The 24,266-nt window shown below is 52.3% G+C and overlaps 1 protein-coding gene across 2 annotated transcripts; it reads right to left on the bottom strand.

The window, feature by feature from the left end:
- Positions 1–3,609: 3,609 nt before the first annotated feature.
- Positions 3,610–14,725, bottom strand: LOC131818530 (C-type lectin domain family 18 member A-like). 2 transcript variants are annotated; one of them, XM_059153107.1, is made up of 12 exons: positions 14,361–14,725; positions 13,753–13,844; positions 11,622–11,861; positions 7,922–8,019; positions 7,365–7,486; positions 7,074–7,181; positions 6,398–6,490; positions 5,924–6,030; positions 5,188–5,201; positions 4,789–4,885; positions 4,503–4,594; positions 3,610–4,020 (listed from the first exon to the last, which is right to left on the bottom strand). In XM_059153107.1, the coding sequence occupies exons 1-12, from the start codon at positions 14,497–14,499 to the stop codon at positions 4,017–4,019; spliced, it is 1,206 nt and encodes a 401-aa protein (XP_059009090.1). In that variant the 5' UTR covers positions 14,500–14,725; the 3' UTR covers positions 3,610–4,016. The 2 variants fall into 2 exon arrangements, with proteins under 2 accessions (XP_059009090.1, XP_059009089.1); XM_059153106.1 differs by having other exon boundaries at positions 5,188–5,317; positions 14,361–14,721.
- Between the last annotated feature and the right edge of the window lie 9,541 nt (positions 14,726–24,266).

Here is a 24,266-nt window from a genome sequence, read left to right as displayed (position 1 = left end):
TTCTTTAAACAATAGAGCCCCGAATCACCTTGAGCTGACCTACCCCATCAGCCCCTGTTTTCGCTGGACCGAAATAACAAGTCAGGCCCCAAGGGGCTGATGACTCCAAATCCAAAAGGAGGACATTGGATCACCAAAAGAACTAAGAGAATTTGCTAGTTTTTTTCCTTTTTAATTTATTTAATTGACAGAGAGAGACACAGCCAGAGAGGGAACACAAGCAGGGGGTGTGAGAGAGGGAGAAGCAGGCTTCCCACAGGGAGGGAGCCCTATGCGGCCTTGATCCCAGGACTCTGGGACCATGACCTGAGCTGAAGGCAGACACTTAACAACTGAGCCACCCAGGCACCCTGAGACTTTGCTTATTTATATTGGCCAAAATTTGGCAAAGTGACCGGGGGAGGATATCTGAGACCAGAGGCCTGGGGAGGGAAGAGTGTGAGATGGGGCTTATTGTACTGATACTTAGAATTCTGCAGGGCCAGTGTGAGTAGCTGGGTTAGTTCTTTTTTTTTTTTTTTTTTTTTTTTCAGGATTTTATTTATTTATTTGACAAGGAGAGGCAAGAGAGGGAACATGAGCAAAGGGAGTAGGAGAGGGAGAAGCAGGCCTCCTGCCAAGCAGGGAGCCCAATATGGGACTCGATCCCAGGACCCTGGGATCATGGTCTGAGCTGAAGGCAGACGCTTAATGGACTGAGCCATCCAAACACCCCAGCTGGGATGGTTCTAATTGTTTGCTCTGGTGACTGCTTGAAACCTGGTCTTCACTGTGGCTAGATAACCTTTGCTAATAGCGAAGAAGAAGAAAAATGAGCTTAAGACTTACTGAGCATTTACTAGCCACCAGGCTTTAGACTTATTTCACAAATTTGTTAGCAAGTGAGGTTTAGATGGTGTTCTGTGGATGAAGGAGTAGAAAAAATTAGGGCATGAGCTCAGGACTGAGCTGACGTTCATCCGTGTATACCGGTCTCGGGCTCTGGTCCAGACACATTAGTGTACCAACTCAATTAATTATCCTCATTTTTTTAAATTTAATAAAGCTTATGTATTTATTTGAGAGTGCACACGAGCATGCTGGAGTGGGAGGAGGGGCACAGGGAGAGGCAGAAGCAGACTCGCCACTGAGTAGGGAGCTCTGACATGGGGCTCGATCCCAGGACCCTGACTGAGGTCATGACCTGAGCCAAAGGTAGACGCTTAACCCAGAGAGCCACCCAGGTGCCCCTATTATCCTCATTTTACAGGCGAAGTGCACGAGGTAGAGAGATGTATTAGGGAGACCTGGGACCCAGGAGTTTCCCAGCAGGTGGGACAGGGACTGTTCTAAGACCCAGACAGCTCCAGGCAGACGGGGGTGGTGGTGGTGGTGGTGGTGGTGGTGGTGTGTGTGTGTGTGTTTTAAGTAATTTGCCCAAAAGAACACAGTAAGTGGTGGAGCCTGTCCTGATGTTCAGGTGATCTCAATTTTGTCTCAATTTAGGCTCAAACTCTCCACCTCTGCCCGTGGTTCTCGAGTCCGAAGTAGCTGGAGATCTTGCGGGGGGAAAAAAAAAAAAAAGCCCCCAGCCCTGGCCTCACCCTCACCATTCTGTCCGTTGGGGGCAGCTGAGAATTTGCTTTTTCCACCAAGTTCACGGGTGACGCCGGTGCTGCTGAGCTGCGGACTGATACGGACAATCGCTCCATTCTCCACCTCGCCTCCGGATGAGGAGGCTGGGCTCGACTTCTCAGGTAGGACCCGGTCACCACCACCTGCACTCACAAACCCCGCGGTGGCACAGGGAAACGCATGGGTGAGGGAAAGGGCGGGCCGCCAGGGGAGGCTGCTTCTGGGTGGGAAGCTGGTGCCCCGGCTCTGGAGGGCCAGGCTGGGGTTGCCACAGACGTGTTGCCAGGGCCTGGCAGCAGTGGTGTAAGTGTCTACCTGGCCTGACTTTGCAGCAGAATTTGGGGCCTGGGTCTCTGGCTCTCTCCAGGATTCTGGGACCAGGCCTTTTCTTAAAATTAAAGTGAAATTCATATAACATGAAGGTAACCGATTTGGGGCATCAAATCCAATCACCATGTCGTGAGACCACCACTGCTAAGTTCCAAAACATTTTGTTTCCAAAATAAAACCCAGACCCATGGAGCAGTTACTCCCCCATTCTCCTGTCGCCCCTGGCAACCCCCAGTATGTGCTTTGTTTCTGTGGGTTTATTCATTCTGAGTATTTCTTCTGAATGGAGTCGTATGGTATGTGAACCCCTGTGACTAGCGTCTTTCACTTAAAATAGGATTTTCAAGCTTCATCTGCCTTGTAGCCTGTATCTGTTCTTCATTTTTTTTAATGGCTGAATCACGTTCTGCAGCATATTTGACTGGTTTCTGCCGTTTTGCTGTTGGCAGTGATGCTGCTGTGAACTTTGTGTAGAAGGATTTGAGTACTTGTTCGTGGTGCTCGTGGGTACAGACCTAGGAGAAGAATTGCTGGGTCAAATAGTAGCTTCTCTGAACTTTTCGAGGATTCACCAAACTGTTTTCCAGAGTGGCTGCCCATTTCCTGCTCCCCCCAGCAGCCTGTAAGGGCTCCAACTGGTCCAAGGCCTCATCCACATTGTATTGTCTGTTTCTTTGGTAACAGCTGCCCTAATGGGAGCTAGATGTGGATTTCCTAATGAGTAGGGATGCTGTGCTTGCTGGCCATTTGGATAGCTTCTTTGGAGAGCAGTGGATTCACATTCTTTGTTCATTTTTAAGTCATGTCTTTTTGATTAATTCCTTTTCTGCTATGATGAGTCAAAGCTGAGTTTCTATGTTTCTCCTGGTTGCAATCACAGTAAAAATTGTGGCTGCTATGCATGTCCCCGTTCCATGGTCCCGGACCACACTCCCACCTCCAACCAGCAAAGCGACTCCACAGTGTGCAGACGGGGCTGGCGGTGCTTTCCAGACCCTAATGACAGCCCCTCCCAGCCTTCACCTGCCCACATGGCCTCTCTCACCACTGTAGGGAGCGGAGGGAGAAGGGGCCATGACACACCCCCGCTCAGATAATCACAAAGGACACAGGAGGGACATGCAGGAGCAGGCGTGGGGACCCTAGGGGAGGGTGTGAGCAGGAGCACGAAGACAGCCAGTGGTGAGAGGAGCTGGAGCAGGAAGTCAGGAGTACAAACAGAGCTTCTCAATCTGCATCCCTCAGGGGCTAAGACCAGGAAACTTCCAGAAGGTGGTCTGGGTCATGCGGGTGCACAGGGAAGGGACTAGGGCAGGTAGCGGGCAGCCAGCAGTGAGGCCTCTCAGGCACCCTCTGGTCTTCCTGAGATCATCCTGGGTCAGCCGAATTCGCCTTCATAACAAGTGGTCACAGAGGTGCTTGGGTGCCTCAGTGGGTTAAAGTCTCTGCCTTCGTCTCAGGTCATGGTCCCAGGGTCTTGGGATCGAGCCCCACATCAGAACATCGGGCTCTCTGCTCAATGGGGAGCCTGCTTCCTCCTCTCTCTCTGCCTATCTCTTCTGCCTACTTGTGATCTCTGTCCGTCAATAAATAAATAATTAATCTAAAAAAACAAAAACAAAACAAAACAAAATAAAACAAAAAAACCAAGCAGTCACAAGTACAGCTGATTCATAACTTAGTTTAATCCTTTGTAGGGAGCACCCTGGGCAGTGAGGAGCCTCCATCTGCCCCAGAGGGTCTGGCGACCATGGAGGAGGGTGGTCTCTTCTGGCTGCTGGCCCTGCCTCATGTTTGGGTGTCTGACCCCCACCTTCCCGATCCACAGCAGGCTGAGGGGCCCCAGCTCCCCTCCCCATGGTGCAGACTCCCTCTGGGGGCTGACTTGTACCCCCTTTCCCCACTTCCTGCAGGGCCTCTCTGAGACCTCTGGATACTGGCTTGCAGTCCTGGGCTGGCCCCGGTTCCAGACAGGTGGGCAGCGGGGTGAGCGCGGCTGCATATCTGGGAGCTGGCAGGGGAGAGGCACGGCCGAGTCTCAGGGCCCCAGGTCCCACCGGGAAATGTGCTCCTCAGCTGGAAAGGAAGCCGGACAGAGCAAGGGTCACTGGCAGCCCAGGTGGTCCTAGGATGGGGACCTTTTGGCAGTTGGTCCTGAAATATGCTCCCAGTTGGAGTTCCAGACCTTTCTAGCGGGAGCTGCTGGGGGTCGGTGCTGGGCCACCTCTGTTCCCTGCTGTAGTTTACTGGGCTCTAGGGAATCAGGGAACACGGGTGAACCCAGCAGGTCCCTAAGTAGCAGCTTTGGTAACAGGAGGAAAGCGACCCTGGAGAAATCCCTGGCCAGGCTGTCATTCCCGTCCTGTTGCCTTGTGGACATGAGGCTGGGCTTCTCTCTCCTCCCTTGTACTCAGGGGCCTGCAGGTCCCACGGAACTCGGACCAGGACATCCCTGGGCCCTGCATGCTTAGGTGCTTTCTGGGACTGTGACCTGGACATCCTAGCGCCTGGAGCAGGCCAGTAGGGACCAGAAGAGGGAGCTGTGAGGGGGCCCTCACCAAACTGGCAGATGTAACGGTTTCGGGTTTTGCAGCGCTGGTCGTTCCAGTTGAAGGCGGCGGACGCCTGTAGTTCCACACAGTTGCCGAACCTGCCAGGCCAGGACGCTGGGGGCTCAATGCCGGGGAAGGGAAGCAGGAGTCCGGGAGAGGCTTCCATCTTCCCCTCCAGCAGGCCCCTGTGTCTAATGGCCTGGCCCACAGATGGGGCTTCTGGAAGCCAGACCCACCCCCATATGAAGGCTCAATAAGCTGGCCCAAGGGAGGGAAGGCACCCCAGACTCACCCCTGGTTGTCGGGCTGCCCAAAGGCGAAACTCGTAAAGGATTGGTGCTCCCCCGTGGTCCAGCGGAAGGAGTCCTTGGTGGTCTTGTAGGTGAGCCCTGGGCCGCGGCAGGTGAGTTAGCCCACCACCCCGGGCCCCCACCCAGAGCCCAGGCTCCCTGAGAGGAGCCCCCTGAGCTCAGAGCCTGTTGCCTAATCCCTTTTCTGCTGCCATCGAGACCTTAGCCCCCTTCCTAGCTCTTCCAGCCCCCCCGAGGCTCTCGCTCTCCCTCCCTTCTGTGCTCTCCCCAGGGAAGGAGGTTGCCTGCCCCATCCTGGGTCCCTAGCTCTCACCACACCCTTACTGTCTGCTGGTGGGTTTTCACAGCTCAGATTCCTGCACCCCCAACCAGGCACTCACCGATCCAGAAGTTTCTGGTTTCAAAGTCACTGTCGGTCACCTCATTGGTGGTCTCCAGGCGGCCCAGGTAGAAGGCGAGGATGTCCTGCACTTTCTGGCTCTCGATCTGGGCCAGCATCCCGCCCTTTCCCTGTAACCCCCATTCCAGCTCACCCTGGCAGGGCCCCAGAGCTCAGACCAGCCCTTCCTGCCCACCCTGCCACAGCCAGGGACGTCTCTTCCTCTGCCTCCTCCTTCTAGAGTGGGGGTCCCCCTTCCTTGCCCCTGCCTGCCTCTCCTCTCTCTGGGCATGGGGGGTGGGGGGCCAAGACTGACTGGGCCCTGCCCTTGGGAAGCTTTTGTTTCACGTGTTCAGTGTCCTGAACACATGTGAATCGGTTGCCAACATGAACACCTCGAGAGATGGCAATGAAAATCTGAATTTCTGATTCTCTTGAAAAATCCCAAGTTCTGGCCTTTCTGCAGAAAGGGGGCAGCCCGCTGCTAGAGCTGAATCAGGGTGGCTCCTTAGAGGGGGGTGGGTGGGGCCTCACCTCTTCCCCCCACCCCAAGTCCCTCAGCTCATTCAGTGACCTCCTGGCTTCCATGGACCTCTGAGTTTGGGGCCCCTGCTTTATCCTAATGACCAGAGTCAGGTCAGGAGAAATTGAAGGAACCATCTCTTCATCCAAGGTCCTTCCAAGGACCCTCGCTTGAGATCCTGGGGTTCCCTGGGAAGGCTGGGGTTCACTGTCACCTGGCATTTCATCTTGGCTCCGTAGTAGGTGTCTGCCTCCGAAGACACCAGGAAGCAGTCTCCGTCGATCCTCAGGTCACAAGTGTGGAAGGGAAAGTGCACCTTGGCTGGGGACAGGGGGGCCCGACTGTGCGCGTGGGGACCTCAGACGCATTACACCTTCCTCCCTGCCAGGGAGCTAAGCTCAAGAAGCCCCTTCCTGGGCGCCTGGGTGGCTCAGTGAGTTAAGAAGCCCCTTCCTCTGGCCACTGTCTCCAAGCTGGGGCAGGGGGTGGGGGAGTCAGCGGCGTGCTGGGCAATGTGTGACATCCAGCTTGCTCTCTCTTCCAAAAAAAAGAACGATCTGTAGCATTTGCCAGATTCTGTGGAATGCCACCGATGTGATGTGATTGCATGGGGGGTCGGGAGATGTGCCCAGTGAGGGGCTCCCGGGGGGTGGCCTGGCTCATCGGGGGACCTCAGGGCAGGACTCACTGGCACACTGGGCTCCCCCGTAGCCGACGTCACAGACGCAGGAACACTCCTCTTCCCGGAACCGGCCGTGAACACACTGTACGCTGCAGCGCACTGCCGGGGGGCGGGGGGAGGGAGAGCGGAGCTCAGCCCGCAGCCCCCGGACCCCGTGCTGCCCCTCATGGGCCTCGCAGTGTGGGCAACGGTCAACCGTGACAGGAAAGACCCTCGAGGATGGGACCCCATCAGGGCTTCCCGCTGCAGCTACGCTTGGTATCTGGATCTCCGTCGTAGAGAGAAGCAAATTAGGGTTCAGGGGTGACCTGCCTACAGTCACAGAGCTGGGAGGGAGACAGTGGGATCAGAGTCTACTTCCAGATCCCTCTCGGGACCTAAGGGCCAAGTCAGATTCCGCCTTGAATCCCCTACACGGCTCAGGCTCCGGCAGGGGCTCAGGCTGTTGGTCGAATGACTACACGGTGTTCAGATCAGCAAGTACCCGGTCAGCAGCCGCACACTCCCTCAGGGCTCTCTCCAGACCCTTGCAGTGGGTGCCCCCACGGCCCCTGGACACACCGCACAGGGGCACGTGGCCCTCCTCACCCCCCACTGGCTGCCTGCCTGCCTCGGCCCTGGCCCAGGCTTCACTCACCGGGTCCCCGGGTGGCTGTGACCTGGAGCTCTAGGTGCCCCTCACCTTGGCAGTATCTGCCCGTGTAGCCGGGGGGACAGTGGCAGTGGCAGGTGCTGACGTTGAGACGTCCATGGTTCCGGCAGCTCATGCGACATGGGTTCCTGGGGACCTCTGGTCAGATGAGGATGAACTCTGAGAGGGCGCCTCCTTCCGGCAGGCCAGGGGGCTGCTTCCCAGGGTGCCAAGGGCCGGGGCCTCGAGGACAGTCCCACCAGATGTTGCCACAAAGGTCACCACACGGAGTTCTCTTGTACCCGCTGCCCCAGCAGGAGGCAGGCAGGGTCGGGCACTTACCACAGAGCCCTCCTGCGTGGTCCCAGGCTTTGAAGCAGCCCGAGACGCTGGCCGTGCAGAGCGAACACCAGGAGCCCTTCTTATAGGGGACGATGGTCTTCCCATTTACCTCCCAGTTGCCCCTGTGAGAGCGAGCACCAGAGGGCTGCAAGGGCCTGGCCTTGGGCAAGGCAGGCGTGGGCCCTGCTGCATGCCCCACGGCCCCTGCAGCTCCTTCTGGCCCAACCCCGGGAGTCAGGGAGCTGGAGGAGACACGAGATGTCCTAGGAAAGGAAAGACGGCCTCCAGACTAACACGAACACTCCATTCTTCCGTGGCCAAAGCAGAATAGTGCTGCCAAGGAGGGGCGTCTGAGGAGAAGCCACATTCTGCTTGGCTGCCCACTTCCGCACCCACTGCCTTTCCTCCTTCCCTCTCCCCGAGAGGGTGTGGACCCAGGGGTAAAGGCCTTTGAGTGGGGGGCTGAGGGTTCTCCCTTGGGTGAAGGTAGGCGCCCCTCCCCACCCCGCCCGAGCCCAGCGGGGGATGGCAGGGCAGCCTCTGTGATGGGACCTTACCCGGGAGAGTAGGCACAGACGAAGGCTTCCATCTCGGCCTGGGCCCCAGAGCACCGATGCCGCCCACAGCCCAGCTGGCTCGAGGTGGCCCACACGAGCTGCCAGAGACACGGCGGCTCAGGAACCCTATCACAGGCCACCCCCACTCCCAGTCTGGGGCCGGCAACACTGATGATGCTTGCCCCCGGGGAGGCAGACACAGTCTCTGCCCCCAGTGAGGCAGACAGACAGACCTCGGGGCCTCAGGAGCTGTAGCTGTGCTGGGAAGAGCTGTGGGGACAGGTGGGCACAGCCTAGGAAGGCTTTCTGGGTGAGGGGTGTGGAGAGGTTTGGATGAGCAGATACCTGAAGAAAGGAGAGAATCTTGGAGGGAGGGGTAGTGGTGAAAGAAAGTCTTAGACCTCAAAGTCTTTGTGACAGACCGCACACGTGGCTACAACCCTTCCCTCCTCCCTGTGGGCCCCTCTTAAACGTGCCTTTGCAGTTCTTTGCAATGAGAGGAGGACTCTCTTTTCTAGCCTGGACCCCAGCTGGGCCTGTGGCTTGTGTTGGCCAACAGAATGCAGCAGAAGTGATACTGAGCTGAGGGGGTGCTGGGTGGCTCCATTGGTTAAATGTCCGACTCTTGGTTTAGGTTAAGGTCATGATCTCACGGTTGTGAGTTCGAGCCCCGTGTCAAGCTCAGGGTTCAGTGCACTTTGCCTGGGATTCTGTTTCTTCCTCTGCCCTACCTGCCCCCAGCTCCCATGTGTTTACTCTCTAAAATAAATAAATAAAATAACGTCTTAAAAAAAATGATATTGAGCTGGCTTTGAACCTAGGGCTGGAGACCCCCACAGGCCCAAGGGAACCTGGTGAGGCTCCTCTAAACGGTCAGCTCCCAGCCCAGGTAGCAGCTGACTGCACTTGTATTTGGGCCCAGCAAAGACCAGAAGAACCTCCACACAGGGCCCAGCCCAAGGATGCTAAACTTTGGGGTAGTGTGTTAGCAACAAAAGCTAACAGGTACAGGTCTCTGATAATATTCAGCACTTGGATTGAAAATCTTAAAATCTGCGGCAGCTTGGAAACAGCACAGTCAATACAGGGGACTAGTTACGCAAACTCCTGTAGCACAGCCATGAAGTAGGGAGACACGGACACATGTGTCCAATAATTAGAGAAAATACATTCTTTTTAGGAATGCACAAAACATTTGCAAACACTGACCCTTCACTTAACTACAAAGCAAGGCTCGACAAAAACCAAAGGAATAATATTCCATGGGCTGCATGCTATAAATTCAATGCAATACAATCTCCAAGTAAGTAACTTAGAAGTAAGGAATGATTGGGGCGCCTGGGTGGCTCAGTCCGTTAAGTGTCTGCCTTCAGCTCAGGTCATGATCCCACGGTCCTGGGATCAAATATAAAAAAATAATAGAGTCTTTAAAAAAATGAATAAAGTAAAAGAAAGTGAATAATAGGGGCACCCCATTAAAATATATAAACTTAAAAAAATAAGTAAATAGTAAAAATAAGAGCAGAAATTTAAAAAAAAAAAAAGAAAAAGGATAAAACAAAAGCTTCCTTGTTAAAATAGACACATCTCTGGGAAGACTAGTAAAGAATGAAAGAGAGAAGGTGCACATAAACAAAGCTGAAAAGTTTAAAAGGATCTAGCAACAGACACAGGAAATTTTTTAAAAATTTATTTGTCAGAGGGGCACCTGGGTGGCTCAGTGGGTTAAGACGCTGCCTTCAGCTCAGGTCATGATCTCAGGGTCCTGGGATTGAGTCCTGCATCAGGCTCTCTGCTCAGCGGGGAGCCTGCTTCCTCCTCTCTCTCTCTCTGCCTGTCTCTCTGCCTACTTGTGATCTCTCTCTGTCAAATAAATAAATAAAAAATCTTTTAAAAAAAATTTATTTGTCAGAGAGAGAGCAAGAGAGCCAGCAAGGGGAGAGCCAGGAACAGGGAAAAGCAGGTTCCCTGCTGAGCAGAGAGCCTGATGTGGGACTCCATCCCAGAGCGACCTGAGCCAAAGGCAGATGTTTAACCAACTGAGCCACTCAGGGGTCCCAGGAAAATTTTAAATCCCTGTTTAATCCTAGGTTGTTTTTTTAAAAAAGATTTTATTTATTTTTTTATTTGAAAGAGTGAGAGAGGGAGAGCAGGCTGAAGGGCAGAGGGAGAGGGAGAATCCCATGCTGAGCTCAGAACTCAACGCAGAGCTCGATCTCACAACCCCGAGATCATGACCTGAGCCAAAACCAAGAATCGGATGCTTTATGGATGTTCTGCTCTTATTTTTATTATTTACTTTCTGTTTTTAATTTTTTTTTGTTTTTTAAATTTTGTTTTTCTTTTTAATTTTTTTTAAAGATTTTATTCATTTATTGGACAGAGAGAGAGAGAGATCACAAGTAGGCAGAGAGGCATGCAGAGAGAAAGGAAGGGAAACAGGCTCCCTGCTAAGCAGAGAGCCCAATGCGGGGCTCGATCCCAGCACCCTGGGATCATGACCCGAGCCGAAGGCAGAGGCTTTAACCCACTGAGCCACCCAGGCGCCCCTAAATTTTGTTTTTCTTAATAATCTCTCTACCCAATGTGGGGCTCGAACTCATGACCGTGAGATCAAAAGTCACATGCTCCACAGACTAAGTGAGTTACTTTCTCCTACTTTATTCAGCTTACTGTATTTTTTTTTTATATTCTTTTAAAAAAAGATTTATTTATTTATTTATTTGACACAGAGAGAAAGAGACAGCAAGAGAGGGAACACAAGCCAGGGGAGTGGGAGAGGGAGAAGCAGGCTTCCCACTGACCAGGGAGCCTGATGCGGGGCTCGATCCCAGGACCTTGAGATCATGACCTGAGCCAAAATTAAGAGTCAGATGCCTAACCAATGAGCCACCCAGGCACCCCCACTCTGTTTAATCCTAGCCTTAACTCTCTCTTCAGTACTGAACAATTCCTCCCAATCAATTGGGAAACATAAAATGGACAGTTTCTTAGAAAACAGAACTTGGCAAAAACAATCTCAATGTGAAGTAGACCATTTCCCAAAGTTGAATCAGCAGCTAAAAACCCACGCCTGCATAGCGTTTGAGAGAATCAGGAGCCAAGCACAGGCAACACAGTTTTGAACAATAATAGTAATATGGGGAATTTTCATTTCAAAAGTTTCTATAACCCTGTAATAATTAAAATACGATTTGTGCAGGGCTTAAAAATTTTAAAAAGCAGCAGAATAGAATCAAGAACTCAGCAACAGATCCGCGGGCAGACATGAGCTTGGTGGGTGACAGGTGGATTGTGAGTCCGTGGGGGAAGGGTTGAATATTCAATGGAAGGTGCCCATTTGTGGAGAGAAATGGGCGCAAGCAGGGGAGCAGAGCAGGAGACGGAAGCAGACTCCCCCTGAGCAGGGAACCCGATGCGGGGCTCCATCCTGGGACTCCGGGATCATGACCTGAGCCGAAGGCTCAACCAACTGAGCCACCAGGTGCCCCTAGTTGTTTTTTCTTAAGAGATGAGAACACATATAGTTAAACATTGTCTAAGTGGAGCTCATGGGTAAAAGGGAATCCATTACTAGATTTACGTTTGAAATCGTTCATGCTTAGAGCAGAGAAAAGGAAAACTAAAAAGCGCGTAAGAGCAGCCACAGGTGGCCCTTCTGAGCTGACCCCGGGGGCCGGGGCCGGTGCCACAGCCTCACCTGAGTGTAGTGGGTGCAGGTGGCGTTGTGGGCACACTCGGCGGCCGCGTGGCTGTACCACCGCCGCTCTGCGAACCACAGGTCCACCACGCTGACGAAGGACGCCGAGCCTGCCGGCAGCAGCTGCACATTCCAGCCCACTTGCTGGGGGGCTCGAGGTGCTGACGCGGGGCTCAGGACTGGGGCACCGCACAGGGCCGCCCTGGCCTGAGCCCATTGGGCCAGGCTCTCGCTCCAGTCCTGGGGGCGGCACAAAAAGAGATGTCAGCAGCGACCCTTTAGGCCTTAGGGAACCCACTTCCCCCACCGCCCCCGCCCCGGGGTGGGGGTCATGCTGAGAGCACTGGATGGGGAGTCCTGTTTCACCCACTTCACCCTGGGCCGGAGAAGGCCAGACCGGGCCTGCGAGTTGCTCTTGGAGATGCGGTGGTGAGAGCACCAGCGAGGTCTGGACGCCTACCCCGGAGCCTGGCTCTACCCGGGCCTGAGAGCCTCCCTCCTCCTGACTCCCGCCTTAGGCGCCGCCCCAGAGGGGGATGCCCGTTCCTGAGGGAGCAGTGCCAGCTGGGGTGACAGGATGGGCTTCCGGGGTAGACTTTTCTGTCCAGTAATGTGAGCCTGGGCAGGGCCCCAGCCATTCAAAATGGTTTTTTGCTTGCCATTAGGTACAACGGGCCATAGCCATTGTCAGGGAGGCTCGGTTGCTCCCACCTGGCTTTTCTTTGATGAAAAAGGCCTCAGCGGCCAGGCTGCTTTGTCCCGTTCCCGCCCCCCCCACTCACCGGTGCCAACAGGGAAGCAGGACCAGAGAGGCTCCTGGCCTCAGGGCCCAGCCAGCGCTGTTCTCTGGAGTAGCCCTAATCTCTCCCATCCACACACCAGCAGACTCCCCCCTCATACCCCCACAGCTACCAAATCGTCCCCCCTCTCCTCTTAAATGAAGGGTTCAACAATCAAGAAGACTTGGGTCACCTCACCCCAGCTGTATGGCAGAGAGCCCCTAATCTCCATGAGACTCCACATCCTCGTCTGTAAATTGGGACAGTAAGATACTCACAGAGGAGGATTATCATGGGGACTCAAAGGGTACCGGGGGAGAGTGCCTGACCCACGGTGGGCTGGACGGCTGTTAGGATTTTACCTCTGATGCAGACCGGAACCGGAGCAGTGGGGATTGCCTGGGGGGGGCCCTTGGCTGCCCTGCACCACATCAAGAGCTTTAGCCTCCCCTGGGTAAAAGCACTAGAGACCCGCACAGGTGAGGGAGGCTGAGTGGTGGGGCTCCATGCTCATCTTCTATGAAATGCTGATTCCTAAGACTTTGGCCAAAGGGGCATGAAAAGCGTCAACCGATGACCGGATGAGGGGGAGCACCTCCCTGCCAGGCACTTGAGCTGGGAGCACAGGGCGTGGGCAGTGGGAGCCAGGACCTGAGCTGAGGAGGGCCAGAGCTGCTGCAGAGCAGGGAAAGGGAGAGAAGTGACCCCCTCCCACTGGCCCGCCCCACCCCCACCTCCTGGGAAACTGACCCAGGAGCTCTCAAGGTCACCGTCCCGCTGAGCCAGCCTGGAGGAGTTTATGGGAGGCAGCCATGGGGAACCCTGCCCACCCCCACACAATCCCGCCCTCACCCCCCAGGGCCTGTTGGCATGTGCTGGGGCAGTGCTTCTGGGCCCTGGGATGACACCGCCAACCCTGCCGTCCTATGCCAGAGGAGCAGAGACCTTGGAGGGGCCCCTTCTAGTCATCCAGATAAACTGTGAAGAAGCACTGGGTCCTGGTCACATTCCAGGCCTTTCCCTCAAGCAGGACGCTTCTCCCTCCCAGTCTTCTGCCCCTCTGATCCTGCGGGGAGTCCTTTGTGGAGCGCCTCTTTCCTGCGGGGCTCCTGCCATGTCTTCTGGTTTCCAGGGCAATGGGTTGGGATGCGCAGAAAGGCCAAAGGACTGGCCCCTTTGGGAAGCAGGCCGCGGCAGAACCCTAGCATCCAGGAGCTGTCCCCTCGTGGGCACGGAGACTGGCTGTCCCCTGCCCAGGCAGAAGGGCACCTGCCACAGGCCTGGCCTCCTGAGCCGTCTTCAGGATCGCCCCTCCAGCCACCGCCTCGGTGAGCCCGCCTTGGGGTACTCACCATTCTCTGCATGTTGGCCGCGGGGGGCTGCACCCGGCTACGCAGACGGTTGTGCATGGAGAGGAGCAGGAACGTCTCCTTACTGCTCAGGGCTGGGGTAGGAGACAAGGTCAGGTCCCCTGCACAGCGGGACCTGGTCTCCCCTGGGGTGACCCTGGCTGTGGCAAGCTGAGAGGGCTGCCCTGCCCTTAGGGAGCAAGAGCTGATGGGGCCAGGGGCACGGGGATGGGGGGGGGGGAGATGGACGGCCTACAGGAGACCAGGAGCTGGGGGCCTGGGAGGGAGGCAGGTGTGCAGGGGCCCTTGAGCTGGGGGCTGGGCTGACTGGAGGGAGGTAGGGCCACGGGCTGGTGGGGAGCAGCCCTGGAGCCGCCAGCTTTGGGTTGCCATTCCTCCTTGACCCACACGGCTGGGCCCACTCCCCTTCATTCTTCCTGCTCCCCAGGCCAGCCTCCGCCATCCAACTTGGGTCCCTGGACCACCTTCGGGGCAGGGGGGTTGCTATTAAACCCCACAGGTCTGCCCAGAGCTCAGGCCTTCCTGGCACCGCTCTGCGACACTCCTAGCTGCTTTCACTGGTTCCTCACCCCAGGGAGGGGGGCCCTTACCTCCAGGCATCGGAGCCTGTTCCTCCTGCAGTGGGAGTAACTTCGGCTCTGTCCAGGCCATGCCAAGGAGAGCCAGGAGCACGGGGAGGAGGCCGGGCCGGGGGCCCCCCAGCTGGGCGGAGGGCGCCGGCCCCAGCATGGGCCTGTTGGGCGCTCCGGCTCAGCCGTCCAGCTTGCTTCCCAAGCTAGACAGAACTACTCACAATCTCAAGGAGGCAGGCTGGACGGGCAGACAAAAGGGGGAGGCTGGTGTGAGTAATTGGTGTATCCAAAAGGCCTCCTGTCGACACTGGCATGAAGAGTCAGCCAGCTCCAATCCCAGGGCTCCCTCCCTCCTCCAGCCGAGGGCCTGGCCAGCGGCCCTGCCCACAACAGCCAGCCAGGCAGTGTGCACTGACCCTGTGCCCCTGCTAATCATTGCAGGATTATTGGAGCCCTCGGGGAGCCCCTGGAGACCCCGCTGATTGGCCCGCAGACATTCCAGGGCGGGGGATTAGCAAATGATGGCCGGCCCGGCTGGGACAGTGTCCTCTGGGCCCACCGGCAGCCTCTAGTCCCAGTTCCAGGCCCAGGGCAGGCAGGCAGGAACTGGGCGAGACCCCAGGGGAATTCTTCCCTTTCTTGGGAAGTTCATCCCAACCCCCAGCCATGAATTAAACATGATGGACGTAACCACAGACCAGGCAGCTACCACCGCTGGGTGGGGGCACTGGGAGGTTGGGTTTGTAGGGGAATGGGTTAGGGCTGCACCTGTAGGAGGGTAAGAGTGCCTTAGGACTCTGGGCAGTGTCTGTCTGGGCAGTGTTGGGGGCTGGGCCCCAGCCCCAAAGGCCCTTTGGTCCCCAGCATTCTGCAGGCCGGGAGAGGGCCCCCTCGAGCAGAGGAGAGCACATGATGCCCTTAGCTGACTGGAGTCCTGCAGGGAACAAGTGGGACTCTAGATGATCAGGCAGTGTGGCAGGCAGACGGCAAACCGCCATGATGCTTTGGGGCTTGGCTGAGGCCTCCATGCAGATCTGCACCGAGGCCCACAATTCTTAGAAAAGACAAGGCTATCCCGCAGGCCGTGGCCAAATGCCCACACTCCACCTCCAGGCTGACCAAAGGTTAATCACCCACTGCAAAGGACTGCCTTGGAAGCCAACTACTTCCTCCTTCTGGAGTTTGTGTGACCCTTGACCTTTAGGCGGACACCCTCTCAGAGCCAGGTGTCACCTACCTGGGAAATTCCAGAGATGCATTGAGATGCAACAATATCCATGAAAGTGGATATTGTTGTGGGTATGGGGGGAGGGGATGAAAGCAGGGCCAGGCACAAGGACCCCTAAGCTGGCCTGGGGTTGTGCGTCCCCCCCTGACACAATACCTGGGGCTTCGGGAGTTTCTCCCTCCAGTGGGGGTGGCCACACGATTTCAGATTCATCCTGCCCGGGGCCTAGCAATGCTTAATAATAGTGACCTTTCCTCCAGAGCTCACAAAGCACAGTGACACGTGTGGCTTCACTGAATTGTCACAAAACTAGGGCATGGCAGATGCGGTGCCCATCTTGTAGATGATGAACCTGGGCTCACCAGGCGGGCACAGGGTGTGTCCCAACTGACCCAGGCTTTCTGTCTTCACATTCCTAGACCCCCAGTGCAAATCGGCTTTCATTTACATTGTGGCCCTCCAAGTTCAAGTCCCACCGCCCTGCTCCATGCCGATGCCGGGGAACAAAGCCCTATTCTTGCTCCCAGGCTGCAAAGGAAAATGTGGCTTTTCTCTTGAGTAGCACCATACCAGGTCATTGGGGCAGCTAGGGAAATAGATTTTGACCCGAGGTGGTGGCTTTTGAGGGGTCTTGGCTCACTGCAAATGCAGGTCAGGGTGAGGCCAGCCTCAGGAGCTAGAAGATGAGGAACTGAGGGGATAAAACGCCACACCACAGAAGACCTGGGTTCTAACTGAGACTGTCTGTAAGACGCTGGGATTGTCACTTCCACCCCTGGGCCTCCATGTCCACTGGTGTTAAAAGGACTCCCTAACCAAGGGATTGTACCTTGCTTTCCATGGCATTTCATGCTGGGTGTTGAGAATGGGTAGGTCCTTTCTTGCATGGCTGATCTCCCCAGTGAGCAACTTCTCTTCGGATTTCTACCACCATGGATTAGTTTTCTTATTTTGAATGTCAGAGGAACCGACTTCTAGGATATGCACACTTTAAGGCCGTGATTCCTTTCCTCTCCGTGTCTATGAGATTCATCTATGTTGTGGTCTGTTTTAGTAGGTTGTTTTTGTTTATGTGGTTTTGGTTTTTTTTATAAATTTTTTTTGGGGGGGGAGAGAGAGAGCCCAAGCAGGGGCACAACAGGAGAGGGAGAAGCAGACTCTCCTCTGAGCAGGGAGCCTGATGTGGGGCTTGATTCCAGGACCCCAAGATCATGACCTGAGGTGAAGGCAGATGCTTAACCAACCAGGCGCCTCATGTTTTGGGTTTTTTAAAAAATGTATTTATTTATTTAGTTATTTATTAGAGAAAGAATATGTGAGGTGGGGAGGGGCAGAGGGAGGAGGCAGAGAAACTTCAGCAGACACTGTGCTCACTGTGGAGCCCACACTGGGCTCAGTCTCATGGTTCTGAGATCACAGCCTGAGCCAAAACCAAGAACTGGGTGCTTAACCGACCACATCACCCAGGTTCCCCTCTTTGTTTTTAATTGCTGGGAGTAGTTTATATTTTCATTCTCCTATAAATGGACATTTGGGTTGTTTTAAGCTTTTGTTTATTATGAATAAAGCCGCTGTCAACATGATTGTACAATTTAAAATTTTCCTCTCATAAACAGCTACAAAAGAAAGAAAAGACAAAATTCTCCAAATCAGGAGGGAGATATCATAACAACTGATAGTATAGAAATAAAAAAAGTAAGAGAATATTAAGAACAACTTTATGTTAATAAAATAGACAATGTACATGTAATGGACAAATTCCTAGAAAGGCAAATCAGCAAAACTGATTCAAGAAGAAATAGGAAACCTTAATACCCATTTAAAATTGAGAACCCTTTATAAAATATAAAAAATTAAAAAAAATTGAGAAACCAAATGGGAGAGAATTTCTCAATATAATTAACATTTAAAAATATGCTTTTTATTATATCTGAATAGTTACAAAATTTAAAAATGTCCATACTGCTTATAGTAAAATCCACTTTTGAAGATTTTTATTTATTTATTTGACACAGAGAGAGAGATCACAAGTGAGCAGAGAGGCAGGCAGAGGGAGGGGGGGAAGCAGGCTCCCCACTGAGTAGAGAGCCCAATGCGGGGCTCAATCCCAGGACCGCGGGATCATGACCTGAGCTGAAAGCAGAAGATTTAACCCATTCAGCCACCCAGGCACACCTAAAATCCACTTTTAAAGTGTAGCTATTTGTGTTGTACTATTATATCAGAATTTTAAGGAGGATCAAAGAAAATGAGCAAAGATTAAAAGTTTATACAAAATCCTGTGAAAATCCTATAGTGAACATCATACGTACCGATGGAGGACTAAATGCTTTCTCTCCAAGATCAGAAGCAAGGCAAGAATGTCAGCTCTCACCACTCCCGCTCAGCACTATCCTGCTGGATGTGCGATTAGTGCAATCGGGTGAAATAAGCAATTAAGGGCATCCAGATGGGAGAGGAATCAGTGAAACTGTCTGTGTTTGCAAATGATATAATCCCATATGTAGGAAATCCCAGGGAATGTTGAAAAGAAAACCCTACTAGAACAAAGGTCTCAGAGTACAAAATAAAGATACAAGCTACCAGCTACCAATAAGCAATCCAAAACTGAGACTGAGAAGGCAATCCTGTTGACAGTGGCATCAAAAAGAAGAGCACTAGAAAACCTAAGACGAGAAAACATTGCTGAGAGAAATGAAAGGTCTTTTATGTTTTGAAGATTTTATTTATTTGACAGAGAGAGAGAGAGAGAGAGAGAGAACACAAGCAGGGGGAGTGGCAGGCAGAGGGAGAAGGAGAAGCAGACTCCCTTGCAAAGCAGGGAGCCTGATGGGGGGGCTCCATCCCAGGACCCCGGGATCATGACCTGAGCCAAGGGCAATCGCTTAACCAGCTGAGCCACCAGGCGCCCCTGTGAAAGATTGGAATGGAGAGATGCTCCGCGTTTATGGAGTGGAACTCAATGTGGTCAGCATGGCAATTACTCCTAGATTCCATATAATTCCTAACAAAATCCTAAAGCCTTTTTTCTTTTTTGAAGATTTTATTTATATAATTGAGAGAGAGAGAGAGAGAGAGAGCGAGCACATGAGCAGGTGGAGGGGCAGAAAGAGAGGGAGAAGCAGACACCCCACTGAGCAGGGAGCCCAATGTGGGACTCGATCCCAGGACTCTGGGATCATGCCCTGAGCCGAAGGCAGACGCCCACCTGGCTGAGCCATCCAGGAGCCCTGCCTTTTTCCTTTTTGAAGAAAGTGAGAAATAGATCTTAATGTGCCAAAGAAAGGTGAAGGAATTAGAATAACCAAAACATTTTTGAAAAGGAACAAAGTTTGAGGACTTCTACCAGATTTCAAAATTTGTCATGAAAACTACAGAAATCACAAATACGGACTACAGAGAAAGACAGACATATAGATCAAAGGAACAGAATAGACAGTTCAGAAAAAAACATTACATTTTAGGGTCAACTGATTTTTGACAAAGGTGCCAGAACAATACAATAGGGAGAGGATAATTTTGTCTACAAGCGGTGCTGGCATAGTTGGATATCCATATTTAAAAAGATGAACTGGCTGTCATTTCACACCAACCACAAAATGAATTTCAAATGAATCATAGACCTACCTATAAAAGCAAGAACTGTAAAAGATCTAGGGGGAAAAATACATCAGAGAAAAGCTTAGTGACCTTGGGTCAGGCAATGATTTCTTAGATATGACACCAAACAGATAACTCATAAAACAAAAAAATCAATAAAGTGGATTTCATAAAAATCAAAACTTTTCGTTCTCAAAAGACACCATAATGAAGATGAAAAAAGAGGCCTCCTCCTGAGAGGAAATGTTTTTAAACCCTTTATCTGGTAAAGGGCTTATATGTAGTACATAAAGAACTCTTACAATGAAATAATGAGAAGACAAATAACCATTTAAAAAAGTGGGCAGGGGCACCTGGGTGGCTCAGTGGGTTAAAGCCTCTGCCTTCAGCTCAGGTCATGATCCCAGGGTCCTGGGATCGAACCCCACATTGGGCTCTCTGCTCTGCGGGGAGCCTGCTCCCCCCCACCCCACCACCTGCCTCTCTGCCTACTTGTGATCTCTGTCAAGTAAATAAATAAAATCTTTTTTTAAAAAAGTGGGCAAAAGATTTTAATAGAAGCTTCATACAAAAAGATGTATGAGTGGAGAAAAGGCATGTGAAAAGATGCTAAGCATCATTAGTCACTACGAAAATGAAAATTAAAACCCCAGTGAGAAACCATTATCTATCCAGGAGAAGGAGGACAGTCCAAGAGACAAGCACTCCCAAGTTTTAATGAGATTGGAGCCTGCATATTATTGCTGATGGCCATGTAAAATTGTACACTTTGGAAAAGAATTTGGCAGTCTCTCAAAGTGAAATACTTACTTGCCATGAACCCCAGAAATTTAGGCACACACGTGCATACAAAGACTTGGTCACAAGTGAGCACAGCACCATTCATAACAGCCCCAAACTGGAAACAACCCACATGTCCCTTGAATCTTGAACGGATAAACTGTATGGCCGTAAAACAGAATACGTTTCAGCCTTAACAGGGACTGAACTTCTGATCCTGAGCTTTATTGAGTTGTCACTGACAGTGATGGAACAAACTTGTGACTTGTGCTACAACACGGATGAACTTCAGATGACTTCAGCGAAACGAGGGAAGTCGCACAAAACACCGTACATTGTGTGATTTCGTTGGCAGGAAATGTCGACAAAGGCAAATCTCTAGAGGCAGAAGGCAGATGCATCAGTGCTTGTCTGGGATGGGGCTGGGGCCTGACTGACTGGAAACATCCATGAGAGAAGGTTTCAGGTGATAAGGACATTCTGAACCCGGATTGGGGTGATAGTTGCACAAATGTATAAATCGGCTGAAAATCATCCCACAGTACATATACGATGAAACTCCTGGCATGTAAAATAGATCCCCACGAAGCTGTTTAAAAAATGAACAAACGGTAGGAAACACCAACTCCTTTTGTGAGTCCGGTATTATATGGACGCCAGAAGCAGACAGAGATAACACAAGAAAAACGTGTAGGGTGAAGAGCACCTATGTCTCCATTTACTTTGAAACGTACCAAAACCAAGACAGATGAATGAATGGATGTAGGGATGGCCAGACGAATAAAGAGGTGACAAAGGATGTTCAGTAAAATGGGAGGTTCTAGCATTAGGTATTTGGAGGTTCGCTGCAAAATTCTTCCAACTTTGCAGCACCTTTGAAATCTTGAATAATAAAACAGAGGAGGGGAATGAGTCATAGCACGTGACACTCAGCACGTGATGCTCAGAGGTGAGCATTTTTTATGAAGTCAAACAATGTAAATAACACTGATTTCATCCAAAAGGGAAAGGAAAAACAAAGTTGGGAAATTAGGAGGCAGGGCACCTGAGTGGTTCAGTCTTTTGGGCATTGAACTCTTGACTTCAGCTCAGGTCATGGTCTCGAAGTCATGAGATTGAGTCCTGTGTTAGGCTCCTTGCTCAGCAGGGAGTCTGCTGGAGATTCTCTCTCTCCCATTGCCCTCCCCCTGGGTCTCCCCGTGACCCCCATGCTCTCTCTCTCTCAAAATAAATAAATCAGTTTTTAAAAAAACTATGTGGCAAGTGGAGGGAATGAGTATGTGTGTGGTGTGAGAGCTACCTCGCTGTCTAAGTCAGTGGAGAATCCTTGAACTTCAGGTCTGAGAAATAAGGGTAGATTTAGAGACTGACTTAGGCACAGGAAGAAAGATCTGTAAGACTTGACTGAGAACCAGAGGGGAGAGGCTGGTCAGGGACCTGTTGTTTACCATTATCAGCCTTGTAGTATTGGTCGACTTAAAACTATTGACTGCGTTACTTTGATACGGTAAACATTAGATCATAAAAATTAGTCATCAAAAGCACATACTTAAGCTCTTAGAAGAATAAGACCTGGGGCCTTCGCATGGTTGAAGTGGACAGTCAGGTAGGACACTGAAGTTGCCTAGGGCTAGCTCCCTTAGGTCAGGGTTGCTTCTCTGGGGCAGTGGCGGTGCTGGGGGCGCCCCTCCCCCTCCAGAGTCCCCAGATCCTGCCTCTGCCTTGGCTGGTGCTGTGGAAGTTCGAATTTGCAGAAGCCTGGAGGCTGCATCCCCATTCATTGTTCCTCTTGGGCTCCTGGCTGACTGATGCCTGGCATCCTGCCTGGAGGAGGAAAGCAGGGCCCAGCGAGGCAAAGAGATTTTTATATTTGGGATGAGGCATGGCAACGGTCATATGAAGGGGGTCTGGGCCTAACCCTTCCAGAAAAGAGTATAAGGACCCCATGATTCCAAAGCATTTTGAGAAGAAAAGGTGGAGCCTAGAACAGACACATGTGTCATCAGGCCCAGACCACTGGACTTAGTGGATTTGGAAAGGAGAATGGGACCTCGCTCTCGCACGCCCAGCACTCCATGCTTGTTGCCACTGGGATTTCTCTCTCCTGTGATTCTGCCAAACTTCCATTTGAGAAGCGTCAGGACATGGAGGGCCTGTCACAAGTGGGGTGCCTCTGCTGTAAGAAGGCTCTGGCCAGGATCCCCTCTATTTACATCTCCTCTGTGGCCAGGGGTCCCAGCTGCCTTTGCTCCTCAAGGCTGGTGGGCATGGGTCGGTTGTCATCATGGGCTGGAGAAACTAGATGCAGAGCTTCCCTGGGAGGCTGCTGTTATGTTCTAAGCTGGAGCCTATAGGAGCAAAAGCTGGGCATCCAAATGGGCCCCCCAGTAGAGGAGATCTGGGCATAGCCAGCAGAGCAGGGCCAGCTGGTCCAAGGAGGGAATGAAGTGCAAACATCCAGCTCCATGCGCAGCCTTGGAGAAGTTAGAGAGTGCAGGGGCCAAGATTCCCAGAGGCTTGGGGTCGCACTGCTCACATACCATCCACAGAGCTGCATGGCCTGGACATGAAGAGATAGCTCACTGAGGGTCCCCTGGGTGGCACAGTTGGTTGGGAGATGACTCTTTGTTTCAGGTCATGATCACAAGGTCCTGAGATCGACCCCTGCATCAGGCTCTGCACTCAGTGGGTAGTCCACTTGAGGTTTTCCCACTGTCTCTGCCCCTGCTGCTCATGCTCTCTTTCTCTCTAAAATAAGAAAAAGAAAGAAATCTTTAAAAAAAAAAAGGAGCTCACCGATCTTGGACAATTTGGACAATTGTCTTGGACAATTTTGTAGAGCTCCTGGGCACATCATGGAATAAATTTACATCTAGCCCAGGCCTTTATAGTAAACAGGTCATGATAAACTCAGTTCAAAGACATTAGCCCCAGTGGCACTTGGGGACTGGAGCCCAGCTTTTGTTGTAACCATCTGCCTAACAGGTCCTTTGTTCCTTGAGCTTCATAACTCTGATTCCCTTTGGGTCACTGAGTGTCACTCATCCCCTTCTGTCTCCCACCCATGAAGGTGCCTGGCCATGCAGCTCACCTTGCAAGACTAAAAAACAAAGCAAAACAAAACCCAGCTGTCGTGCTCTCAAAATTGTGCTCTGAGCCAAGTATTTTATCCACATTATTTGAGTCTTACAAAAAAAAAAAAAAAAAAAAAAAGGAAAGAAGGAAGGAAAGGTGTCATGGCCAACTTTCCAAGCAAGTAGACAGAGGCGACGATGGTTAGTTTCACATGTCAGGTTGGCCAGGCTAGGGTGCCCAGACATTTGGTCAAGCACTAGTCTGGATATCCTTGGGCAAGTGTTTTTGTTGATCTAACACCGAAACCCATAGACTGATTAAAGCAGGTCACCTCCTCTAACGTGGGTGGGGCCCATGCACTCACTTCAAGGCCTTAAGAAAAGGACTAAGGTCTCTAGAGGAAAAAGGAATTCTGGCCCCAGACTCCCCTCGAACTCGAGACATTGACATCAATGATTCCTGGGGTCTCCACCCTGCCTGCCTGTCCTGCTATTTCAGACTTGCCAGCCGCCAAATCCTTCAGATAAATCTCTCTATAGAGACGCACATGCTAATGCCCCTCCTTCTCTATAGTCTGTACTGGTGATGACTGGAGAGGAGGCTCAGGGCAGGTAATGTCCCAGGGTCACACACCAACGGGGAGGCAGTGCGGGCATTTGGACCCAAGCCAGGTCAGCTCCAAAGTCACTTTTCTTTTTTTTTTTTTTTTTTAATATTTTATTTATTTGACAGATCACAAGCAGGCAGAGAGGCAGACAGAGAGAGAGAGGGAAGCAGGCTCCCCGCTGAGCAGAGAGCCCGATGTGGGGGTCGATCCCAGGACCCTGAGATCATGACCTGAGCCAAAGGCAGAGGGTTAACCCACTGAGCCACCGAGGAGCCCCCAAAGTCATGTTCTTAACCAAACAGGACAACGGCCCTTTCACCTGGGCTCTGGGGGATGAGTCAGACGATGCCCCAAAGCCGTGCATCTGAGGTCCCTAACTCCACAGACCCCTCCAGGGGAGGACAGCAGGACAGAAAGGGCACATCTCTCTTTTCAAGGCTGCACAAAGGAGCCTTTCCTCAGCCCCTCCTGAGTCACGGGGACCACACGGGGTATCCCCTCTTAGGGAGAGATTTGATTGGTCTGATTTGGGTTTCTAGTTCACCCTGAGGACCTGCACTCCATTAGCTGGCCTGGGAGGCCCCAGGGAAACCTCAAATTGTATGTCACAGCGCCACCTACTGGTCATATTGAG

This window comes from Mustela lutreola, chromosome 16, assembly GCF_030435805.1.
Source record: "Mustela lutreola isolate mMusLut2 chromosome 16, mMusLut2.pri, whole genome shotgun sequence".
Lineage (NCBI taxonomy): Eukaryota > Metazoa > Chordata > Mammalia > Carnivora > Mustelidae > Mustela > Mustela lutreola.
This window is presented reverse-complemented; position numbering and strand designations above follow the sequence as displayed.